At 46.0% G+C, this 12311-nt stretch overlaps 1 protein-coding gene across 1 annotated transcript; it reads right to left on the minus strand.

The window, feature by feature from the left end:
• Nucleotides 1–437: 437 nt before the first annotated feature.
• LOC310896014 (uncharacterized protein) lies at nucleotides 438–11465 on the minus strand. The gene is made up of 3 exons (XM_083827800.1): nucleotides 8938–11465; nucleotides 4120–4192; nucleotides 438–4010 (listed from the first exon to the last, which is right to left on the minus strand). The coding sequence occupies exons 1-3, from the start codon at nucleotides 9180–9182 to the stop codon at nucleotides 3999–4001; spliced, it is 330 nt and encodes a 109-aa protein (XP_083683926.1). The 5' UTR covers nucleotides 9183–11465; the 3' UTR covers nucleotides 438–3998.
• Between the last annotated feature and the right edge of the window lie 846 nt (nucleotides 11466–12311).

Consider the following 12311-nt stretch of genomic DNA (forward strand, 5'->3'; position numbering starts at 1 on the left):
TATATGTAGGCCTTGCATCCAGAATGTCTTTTAAAGACATCCCTCAAGGTCAAGTATTAAGACTTTTTTTGTAGCCAATGTTGGTTTGGCAGTAAATGAAAAACAGTGTTTGGACCATCTTCAGGTCCATGACAATCAAATTTCATTCTTCCTTTCTGAAGCTGACCTAAACAGTTTTCCAAGTGAGTTGAAATAATCACACTTTGTTTCTCTACATTTTGCTGGTAACAGTTAACCCAATGGCTTGCATTTTTTTATTCTCTGTGATTCATCTGTGACCCAGTCTACAATAAATAAAATACATTCTGCTCCTATGTGGTATCCTTCTTGGGTTGACTTTCAAAAACCATCTTTAACCACCACCAAGTGCTCCACCTGCACTGCACAAAATACCAAACATGATGGAAAGCAAGGAAATGGAGAAAGCAACCATGAAGTGCAGCAAGGAGCCCATGTATAATTTATTATAAAATACCTTAACAAGAAACATTTCATGTCAATTATTTCATAGGAATATGCGCTATGTTATTAGGAAAGCTTTGTCCTGAAAGGACAAAGCAAAATTAAAGCCAAGGATTACTTTTCATTTTTAAGCCTCAAATTGGTTTATTTATTTTTAAATCAGAGCAAGTAAGTTTCCACCCTAATTTGAGCCTTATAAGAAAATTTTAGGAACTACAAGTATAGCAGGGTTACAACATGAAGACCCACTACTCCAGGCTTGTACAACTAGGCTTGGACTTAAAGTCGAGAAAGGATTATGTATAATGAAGTTCAAATATCCTGTTTCAGTAATTTCAACATCATGCCTTTAACTGTGTTGAAGCTACAGCAGTTATTTTTTTTTGAAGCAGTTCACCCTTGATTTAAAGAATTTAAATGATCACAAGTCTGTTACAGTTGTATATAAATTATTCTAAAGGTGAAATACTGTGAAAAGATTCTGACTCATTTTGCTTTGCCTTTCAATTATTAGCTCAGATTATTTATTTCTGGTCTCTGTTAAAGATAGTTCTACTGCTATAGGTATTTTATCCAATATGTAGGAAATTCAGAAGTGAGATTGAAACACGTATCAGTCTCTTTCATGAGCTAAATAGATTCTTCATACAAAAGACCAAAATATTTCCACAGCTAGGGAAGCGCTGCATTCCTTCGCATCAAGGTGCCACTGCAGTAGCTCTACCGGTATTAACACAAAGCCACTCTGTCTTTCATTTACCTCAAGGACTCACCTTTATGATTTACTTCTCCCCTCTTGTCTAAGGAAGAATGGCTGAATTGTTCTGTAAAGTATCTTCAATCATCCACTTCTGTAACCATGCCTTTTTTTTTTTTATTATTTGTCTCGTAAATTATGCAACTGCCTGGTTGCCCCATGAGTGTGTTCTCAGGTGCTGTTGCTGAGAGCGCAGCAGAGGAGGAGATGGACTCAAATCCAAGCACCAAAGACCAAGCTGGGTACAGCCGGTCAGTCATTCTTACATCGACCTACCTGTAACTGGCAAAATAAGAGAGCACCCTTGTTGGTTTGGGGTTTTATCCTTCTAACGTTAACACCAGTGTGATATAATCTCAGTCTGTTGTTATATTCCTGCAAAAGGTGTTAGGTATCTAAAAAAAACAGACCAATAATAGTCCATAGGACTGTTACACTGCGTGCTGGTGCAAGAGCCAAGTAGGCTGTGTTGACAGGAGCTTAGCAAATATTGTCAGGGTGTATTACTGAATTATTCAGTGTTACCATTATTTCTGTTCTGCTAATTTTCATGGATTTACTGACAGAGGAAATGGCAGCATGTGTATGGTGAGATTAAGGAATCCATCAGATTCTTGAAAACAACATGTGACTGAAATAAATGAAACAAGCTCTGATTTGCCTGCAGAGACTGATTTGCTGTAGATAGTTGATGGCAAGGTGGTCATGTGAAAATTGGGAGTGTTGCATCACAACAAGTCAGTTGTTTGTACACACACAGCTATTCTAAGAAGTGAGACGAATGATAAAGAGAAAGCTGATGTTTGCAGAAGTAAGCAGAGGTACAAATAATCGATGTAAGAACAAAACTGAAAGGACAAAGTACATTGCATAAGAGATGCCATTGGCAGGAGAAACCAAACCTCTCACACTTGTTAGGTACATAAAAGAAAGATTAGGGCTTGGGAGGCCTGCTCTGTGCCTCCATATCAGACTGCTATCTGTATCCTCTCGCTTTTTTCTTCTGTGCAATGGGACAGTTGTCCACGCTTGCCAGTCCAACCTGATTAAGAGCAAATGCAAGTTGAAAGGCTGCTCTTACTCCAGGGTAGGGAGTGCCTGCTCTGATTTAACCTAATCTGCCCTTGGAAAGGGTCAGTTTTGGCTGAGTGTTTCAGAAAGGGATGCAAGGCCGCTGGGTGACTGGTGCTACGTAAAACCAGAAATGCTTCCTAGCCAGAAGGCAACAGGGAAGTGTTTCCACATGAAAGCAAGTTCTGAATGTCCTCGTCCCAGCACCCCCAGCTACGTCAGGTGGAAAACAGCGACAATGAGAGCGACAAGCACGGCACGGCCTGTGTGCACAGCAGCAGCTCGTGGCACTGTTAGCATTCATGCCTTGGCCAGGCTGGCATCAAGGCACCTAACTGGATGTTAACTGTGGCACAATGACTGGTTTTTACAGACCTTTTCTTCACATATATCACAGGAAGCCAACCAGGTGGTTCTTCATCCTAATTTCCTTGGGTATCTGCTCTCCAACTCGCTCCAGCAGCGGGCTTCGGGCTTTACTCACAGCAGCGGCGGTTTTATTAAGAGCCGCAGGCAGGTTCCGTGCCTGGCTTGTCTGCTGTCATGTTGTAATACGCTGTCGGTTTATTTTTCAGCTGACCAAAGTTCCTGTTAAACTCAATTCATCTGTGTTTACAAATACTTCACTGTGTAATATACGAAAGCTTTTTCCCAGTGTTTGAGCAGGACCGAAGATTTACAGCTGAGAAATTTCCACATTATATTCATTAGAAAAGTGTTACCCTAAATGAGTAATGGAATTTCTTTTCTGCTCCAGGAAGCGAATTGATGCTGAATGAAAGGGAGACGAAGGTTTATCCTTTCTCCCTTGTTGTGTGTCTCACCACAGCACAAGGCTGTGCCAGAACATGTTCCCACAACCTTTCAACCCATTCAGCAGAGTCTGCAACTTTCCTGGCTATTTTTGTGTATTGCACTCAATGATTAAGTGCTGGGGACAGTGCTAATACATCCTTTCACCAAACACACACAGCAGAATGCCATCTCAGCTGCTCACACTGTTTTTCCAGTTACTCTTCCTAAAAACTGGATTATCAATAGATTATCCTTCCGATCGTACGGGCGTAAACTTGGAGATGTATTGTTCCTGGCTAGGACTCCATCTCTTAGTAATCAAGCGTTATTCGTCTTGACAATACAATCTCTGCATCTAACCGAAGCCCGTTGCAGGCTGCCTTTGCGTATTACACAAACAAAGTGGCTCAACAACTGCTGCAGATTAACCACGGCTGGAGTGAAGCAGAGCAGCTATTTAATTATACAAAGCTGGGGAACACGGTGGTTTCTTTAACGCCTCCTGTTGTATAGTGGCTTGCTAGCTTCGCTTCGCCTTCTTAGTCTATTTACCAAATATGCTATAGCTCTGCTAATGGTTTATGCTGGGCAGAAAATCCCTTTTCTGCTGTGAGAGCTGCCAGTATTTCCATCGCTCAGCGAGACTGGGGTGCTGCAAACCCCGCTACCACAGCAGAGAGAGCAGTTCAGTCTCACACGGACCACGTACAAGAGTTAGCCTCATATCACTGTGGTTTGCCAAACTCGTCGATACTGGAAGAGAGCCTCCTTTTTTGAGTTTAGGCACAGCAATGCAGCACGAATAAACCATCACAGCAGCTCCCGTAATACCAGCTGACAGCAACCAAGGCACAACATCCTCCGTGACCGATGGGAAGCCAAGTGGGAGCTCACAATGCAAACCGCCTCCATTTCATGTTGCAACCTGGTACAGAAAGAAAAACAACCCCAAAAAGACCATTACCATCGAACAGAGTAGAGGAGCATCTGGCACAGCTACGTGGGCAGGAAGGGGCAGGATCAGAAATCCTTACCTGCACAGAAGAACATCTTCGGGAGTGCTTGAACCCTTGAGAAGCCTCCATCCCCTGGACTTTCAGGCAGGTTCTGCAGTGACATTTGAAAGCAGGAGGCAGTCTTTCAAGGATACCCAGCACCAGGGAACATTTCAAGATTAAGGCTGAAGTTGCTAAACAGAGCGGGCGTAATTGTAGCTAGCCAAACTCTGGATCTGACCCCACGCAGGGGGAGAGCCTCTGCCCAGGGGCAGAACACAGGGCTGTCTGGGGAGTTTTCCATACGTGTATTTCCAAACAGGTTCAGCTCATGGAGCCACCACATTCTCACCGGGTCTTTGCAAGCCCAAATGCTGCCTGATGGCAGTTTTGGGACTATCTGTAGCTGGGTTTCCACTCCTGCCCTCCCAGCTGGGTGTCCCATTCGGGCATCGTCATCATCACACTGGAAACTTTTTCACTGGAAGTTTCACTACGGAGGTTGAGTTGACAAGAACAAAAATCTCAACTCATTTCAGCCCCAGGAAAGGAAAGACTAGTATCTTCAAACTGAAGCCTCGGATGCTTTTCTAGTGTGTTTTAAAGGCAGAACTCACTGGTTTATCAACTCATCAGACAGATCAATGCATGAAAACATTTGCTGTTCTCTCCATGTCCCGTGTCGCAGCACTTGCACATTGCTCATTTTCCATCAGTCATGCTGTGGTAAATCAGACATTAATATGGAAGTCTCTGCAGCATCCTATTGTGGCAAAGTAACGATACCTTAGAAGCACTTTTTCCAACTCAACTGTAAGTACCAATGTATTTTCTATACCTCTGTGATCAATATTCCTCTTTAAACACAAGAGACCCACAGCACTTCATATGAAAGCATTTCAAAGGGCAAGAGCACGGGGAAGTAGAAAGCCCCTCTTATGGAGAGGGGGAGTGATGCCAAAAAGAGGGATGCAGACAGTGTTGTGTGAACCCAATGGAAAGGCAGAAAAGCAGTAGATACATTTATTTATCTTGTTTCTTGTCTGACTTAAACATCAAGCCATTTGTACCACATCAGCATCAAGAATGCGATCTGCTGCCAGTACAGTTTGAATGGTATTTTACTGGGCCACGTTTGTGTGTGTGCTCCTAAATGAAATCTCCTTTGCAGCAGACTGCAGCAGCCAGCTTCACACTTTTTGAGGGCAAAAAGCTTCACCTTTGTCCTTTCTTGCCAGTATGCCTCACTTAAATTAAGCCTGGCTTTCCGATGACTGCCCGGGGCAGTTTCTGTGTGCATGAGGGGAATCATGGCGCAGGGCTGGCTTGTGCTAAAGCACGCCAGAGGGGCACGGGGAAGCGTGCTGGCAGGGGAACAGATAAACAGTGCGAACAAAGCGAGCAGCCCGATCTCGCTGGGCTGTATCTCACATCAGCCGCAGCTTTGCTGTCCCCGTGGAGCTTTCACACCATCAGGGTGCAGGCAGGCAGATAGGAAACGCAGCTTGCAGCAGCGCACCTCGAAGCAGCGAGACTGAAACACCCGCAGAAAAAGAAAAGGTGTGCTCACTGGGCTGTAGCACACACCAACAGTTTCCTCTACCACTTCTGCGATTTTTTTGGAAGCCTCTTGTTTTTCTTTATCTGTCACGTACAGCAGGAAGCCACGGTCTGTGTGCAGGCTTATCACAGATGATGATTTTTGCTTAGCAAGGCTGGAGATGAGTCACTTGCCACACCAGAAGTGCCGTGCCAGGGACACCCCAAGGAGCCAAGGCTGCTCAGGTACCTGCGGATGTCCACGGGGCAAGAGGCTTGAGGGACACCCTCCTCTCCGCACAGCTCTACGCAGGTTATCTGACACGTTTGTGCTTGTTTCTCCTCCCTTACACTGGGGCTGCTCCTCTCCTTTTCACGTCATGTGCTGGTGGAGCCTGCCCCTTGCAAAATGCTTTAAAATCATTGCGGAAAGAGGGGTGCACTTCGCTGCTCCAGGGTAACTGACGGAGAGAGGAGTTTAAGTGCATTGCCCCCCAAATCCAGAGAGTTAATATAACCACAGGCTTCCTGCCTTGGAGCTGGGGATGCCAAAAAAATTGCTTAACAGACACCTCTCGCTCTTTCTGGCACCTCCCTGGGGGTGAGGGGGGAACCCAGGAAAGGATCACTGCAGAAAGACCCTGTAATTAATAATTCATCCGATCAGGGTCTTAAGACGGTAAAAAAGAGTCTCTTTTACAGTACGATTTCTTTATGGTGGACATTTTATTACACTGTTTCAAGTTCAGTGAAGCCGCCCAAAATTAGTCGTAAGGTCCAAATGTGCAGGTGCTTCATCCCTAAAAAAAACCTCTCGCTCTTTGCATACTCTTGTGGTGCTGCCACCCGAAAAACGCATGCAAGGGAATATCATCTGGACCATCCGCTCCCCTCAGGCATCGCCCAGCCTCTCACAGCCTGTAGCCTGGCAGCGTGGCACAGCGGCTGCTCTGGTGGCCACTGGGTGCTTGCTCCAAAAGCTCTTCCATCCCTAGCGCAGACCCTGAAACCACCGAGCACTGCTGTGCCTGCAAGCTACGCGACCTGCTTCTGCTCTGCTTTCATCCTTGCTGCTGTAATGAGAACTACACTTGGAAATGTTCGGAAAAGCACGGGCTTCTTGCAAAGGAAGCCCACGGAGGTGAACGATTCGAGGTGTGTCGCAGCCTGATTAACAAAATCCTTAAATCCTTAAGCCTCTCCTTTGAGCCACTGTGAAATAACCTTTAGCATAGATGTTGCTGAGGGCTCAGGTTCTCCAAATGCAGAGCTGACAGGTCTCAAGGTCTCTCTCCTGCTTGTTTACCTCCTGTATACATTTCTTATGTTGGTTTTGCATTTAAAAGCAACAAAAGTGGAAAAATTACACCTTGTGGGAGGTTTAGCTCTGTCTACATGAGCTTGTCTATATTTTGTAGGGTGCTGCTTGCTGTATGCTGAGGGAGATCCCTCACTGTTGCTGGCAAAGGACATTCCCAGAAGAGAGGGGCAGGTGAGGGAAGGGCCAGATGGGGAGAGGGCAGCACAAGGCAGCATCTGTATGGGGAGCTGGGCAGCCCCTGTCAGCGTGAGAGCAGATCTGGACCTGTAGGGAAGATTTTTGCACCACCCCGTGCATTTCGGCTCTGCTGGCAGTGGCCGTGCTTGTTCTTTCCACTCTATAAATACAGGAGCAGGGTTTGCATGAGGTCAGGCTGGGGATGGATTGCACTGCTCTAATAGCAGGGAGCGACGCTTCATTCACTCGTCCCAGCGCTGTGTCAGCCCCGTGTGGGGAGGTGACCCACGGCAGGTGACCTAGAGGCTGCCCTGAAAACCTGTCACCTACTGTCCAACTCCCTTGCAAAGCTTGCAAAAGTGCCTGGCGTACAGCTGGTGCCCGAGCACACCAGGGCAGCCAGGAGGACACAGTGCGCTCAGGACCAGCAGGATGGTGACATGGGGACAAGCAGGGCACCGAGGCCATGGACTCAGATGCCTGTCTGTTAAATATGCATGTTAAATATGGTGATCACATGTTGATCTCTCTCTGCAACTCTTTTTTTTTTCTTTCTTTCTTTTTTTTTTCCCCCAGACCATACAGAAAAGACATTTTGGAACACTTGACATATGCTGGCGTTGTCCAGGTTCACAAATTATGGGCAAGCCGACTGTCTATATGCACAACGGCTGTTTGCTGAACATTGGTGTGAAGGAAGGGGAGAGAAAAATGTCTCCTCTAACCATAGTTGATAGTCCCTACACAATTCTGAGAATCACAGAATCGTCTAGGTTGGAAAAAAACCTTCAGCATCACCAAGTCCAATCATCAACCTGACCTACCAAGTGCCATCCCTAAACCATGTCCCTCAGTGCCATGTCCACACATCTCTTAAATGACTCCAGGGATGGGGACTCCACCGCTTCCCTGGGCAGCATATTCCGCTGCTTGGCCACCCTTTCTGTGAACAAATTCTTCCCAATGTCCAATCTAAACCTCCCCTGGTGCAATTTGAGGCTGTTAAACGAAGTTACCTAGCAGACACACATTTTATTTGAATGCTGATCCGCCAGGATTAGCCCTGCAGTTGGAGTTAAATGAGTATTTCTACACATGTATTTCTGGCTGAACAGCTGAGAGTGTCATTTCAGGTAATGATGGCTTGACTCAGGGGAATACACTGCAGAATTATAAAACTGCTCTCCTGGACAATGTGAATTCTGTGCATGCTGGACAATGCGAATTCAAAATTTTAAGGCTGTATCGAGGGAAAGTGAATTAAGTTGCTTCACTCTCATGCTGGTTTGGATACTCAAAAAATACATTTTCTGTCTTTGCTATCAAGAAGCCTGGACAAGGTAAAATTTACATCACTCCTTCCTGAACTGTTCCTGCTCATCACTTTAATTTTGAGAATTCAGAGAATGATGTCATTTTTGTGCTTTGATATATGAGTGAAGAGGGAGATTATATATGGATGAAGAGGGAGATTTTGTTTTGGGGATGGAAGGTGGTTTAACTTACAGTAGGAAACTCTAACATTGAAAACTGACCTCTGAAATCTGATAGCTCGCTCCGTACAAACGTAGAGCTACTCTAGTCTGAGTCTGCAGAAGCAAGTTTCAAGGCTCTTCAGAAACACTGAGGCAATTACAGTCATTTCCAGTTCTCACATACATTGCTAAATTTTTAATTGTCATCCATATGCACGCTGCAACGAAAGATAATTCCTGCCCTAAGGAATTGTCAAATCTAGGCAAAGGCTGATGGAAGCATAATGTATTACGGGTAAACCACTTCCATATTTTAAAAACATCCAATTAAGTATTAAAACATACCTGCAGAATCGCCCAGTACCTCGCATGTACACAGATACTTCTCCGACTGCGTTGGAGGAGAAACCACATACACCCAGCAGGCAGCAGCGATGCCTGCTGATCGGTTTGCGCACCGTTCCCTCAATCTCTCTCTGGGGACCCTCGGGCCAATGTGAAATCTGTACGCTGTTTATTTTCATCTCGGTCTGCCCCAGCGACCACATCGTTGGTTCTCTGGCAGCACACCTGCAGGGCTCTATCGCCATCCGTGTTTTTAGTTGCAGGCTATCCAAGACCTTCTCAGGCGCCAGGACGATAAGCAGCAGAGCGGGCTTGTGCTAAGGCTACCTCGGTAGAGCGTAAACAATGTTATCTTCAGGACAAATCCATGTAGCAATCTCTTGGCATGCAGGAAGAGTGGGGATTGTGGCTGAACTAACTTTCCCTCTTTGCATCACAGTGGATGGACTTAATGTGTTTGTAGAAGGAGTTTAAAGAGACGCTCGGATGTTTGCGGAGATTTTGCTTCTATTTTCTGTTCTAAATGCAGTCTCCTTTGAAATATCAAGTCTTGAGCCAATCCCTTAAGTCTTTAATGAGAATTTTGCCTAAGTAATAAAATGAATAATGGCTTTGGGTTTTGGCCCTGGATAAAAACAACTGTTCTCCCTGTGACAGAAAAAAGTACTCCATTGGCAAGAAGTATCTCCGTGGTCACCGACACAATAAATCATTTCATAAATCCCTGACCACTGATCTTTCAATTGCTTTGTAGTTTGAAATGGGTATAATGCGTGCTTCAGAAAGCCCTTCATTACGCAGTTTTCCCGACGCAGCCGTTCAACCCCCTCACGCGACTGAGGCTTGTTTTTAAGGCAAAGCCCCCATGGGGAGCCGCTGCTCTGAGGCGCCCGTGACCAGGCCGCAGGGGAGGCCTGCAGCGATGCTCACCCGCGGGGGAAGCAGGAGGGGAGAAGGAGGCAAAGTGCTCCCGAACGGGAAAACGGAGAAATGGGGATGGTGCTCTGCTCCCGAGGGAACATCGCCCCGCTGGGTGAAGCGGGTTTCTGGTCAGGAAGCGTGGCCACCGGTGTTTCTGTGGCCCAGCAGAGCGGTGTCCTGCTTGGCGAGGGGGCCAGGCCAGCTGGCCTGCAGCGTGCCGCCTGCCTCCTGGGCAGGAGCACGGGGGGAGCAAAGGGCACACCATCCACAGGCAGCAGCAGCTCAGCCCTCCTCTTTGGGTAACAGCTCAAAAATATTCACGAGGCATCCTCTACTTCAGAAAGTCCTCCCCTCCCTCGAGGCGTATTGGCAGACGTTACTGTGTTTGTATGAAGCATCGTCAATGCTGCTGACTCAGACGGTTCCCAGTGTGGTGCAACAGAAAGATGTCCTTACAATTAGCAGGACTCGGTCCATGCCTACTACTGAATGTTAAATACCAGCAGACTGGAGTGCTACTTTGCAACTTCTGCCAGTGACTGCTCACACATCTTGTCTGCTGTTCTGTCTTGGAAACCTCTTCAGCAGGGAATTTTTTTCTCCTGCTGGATGCTGTGTACCTACACAAATGCAAGTGACCAGCAGCGGAGACCCCAGAGGAAAAAAAAAATCCCTGAAAAACCTGCTGAATTTGATTGCTTTCTTGAGTTCAATATTCTGCTCCTGAGCTGCTTTAGCATCTCTTACTACACCAATATCACCTCCTCTGGAGGGTGTGGAGGAACAAGTACCTGCACATTGCCTGTGGGATGTAGCTTCAAGACAAGATAAGAGACAGCTCCACAGAGCTCCTGGGTAGCTGTGTGTTTGTCACCTTGGCAGTGCATCACCTGGCCGTGAGCGTGTCCGCTTTCAGGGACACTTATGAACCGATGGGAGATACAGGGAGGACAAAGCACCGCGACTGGCCAAGCTACGTAACACACTTCCCTCTCTTAGATATTCAGAAAAGATCCACTGGGTGTTATCAATGAAGACAAACAACAATGCCAAAAGAAGTCTCATACTCCTCTTTTTCCACTTTACTGGAGGAAAAGACAGGTTAGAGCACATTTCTTATGCTGCTTTTGTCAGCTAACTTGATTACATTCTTAAAGATCAATTTTTAAATATCAATGCCTCCTGTCAATAAATTATCTCTGTGCACAGTCCAGCATCTTAGTTACAAGGCGTTTTGCTGCCCAGAAGAAACAAGCTGTCTTTTAGGCAAAATGGAAGGATTTTATTTCTCAAATACAATGGTGAAAAAAAATGTGTAAATGTAAAAATAATTATTCTTAGATTGATTCATTTGTACACTGTGATGGTTCTCGTTCCCCCATGCATTCTACAAAGGACAAAGCTCTTATCTTGGATGTTTCAAGACCCACGAACCCACCAACAATGCAGAGCTCAGCCCTGTGACGTCTGAGTTTCCTGTGTGATGCTTCTTGTTACAGTGCTGGCACATCTGAAACTCTGAGAAATCCCTGTGTACGCCGATGTGATGCTCTTCCCATCACTACTGAAAACTGCTTTTCTAATCTCCATCCCAGGTAAAACCAGGAGGGGTAGGATGAGCCTGGCCATACCTCCTCCTCTGAGGTGCAGCGCTTCGCATGGTGTTGCTGGCCACCAAGAGCACGGAGGCAGTGTAATCAAACACAATTCTGCCGCATCAAGGAACAAGCCTGATGAAGCCTTTTAAAAGATGGATGAAATACATCCATTCTGTTTTTCTTCTGTGCTGGTGACCACAGCTTTACTCAACAGCACAAGGAAGGAAGTGAGGAAAGTGGGTTGTGGCACTGTGGCGCACCGGCAGCTCTTTGCAGCTCCTCAGGCCAACACGGAGATCTTCGGAAACGCGTTATGACAGGTAAACCTGGCACCAGGTGTATCAAGGGTATCGAGGGCAATGCTGACAGTATCTCAGGGTATCTCTTCGTCTTTTCAGTTCAGACCCTTTCTGCAAACATCACACCTATCTACAAATAAGTGTGTCACATATGAGGGCCATGACTACGCTTCTGAGTGGGATGAAGCAGGACGGGGCTCTGCCGAGTAGCTGCCCAAAGCTGTGTTTGTTTTATGAGCCAGATTGAGCTGCACACAACTCACACTGATAGGAGGGAGGTTTACCTGATGTATGCCACAACTAAATTAATTGCTTGTGCTTATCAGCTGAGTAGTTTGCAGTTTTGTTTTTTTTTTTTTTTCTCCTGACTTAAGGCACATTTATAATCAGAGGGGAGCTGATGCACAGGTGGCATTTTCTCTACCAACATGTCCGTTTCTTGAAGGGGAAGCTATTTGTGTTTTGTTTTTGTTTTTGTTTTGTTTTGTTTTTACAGAGAAATCCTGGCGTCACCTGTTGAAGCAGGACACTTTGCCATAGTACCGGAACACATTTC

This window comes from Anser anser (genome assembly GCF_964211835.1).
Source record: "Anser anser genome assembly, chromosome: 3".
Lineage (NCBI taxonomy): Eukaryota > Metazoa > Chordata > Aves > Anseriformes > Anatidae > Anser > Anser anser.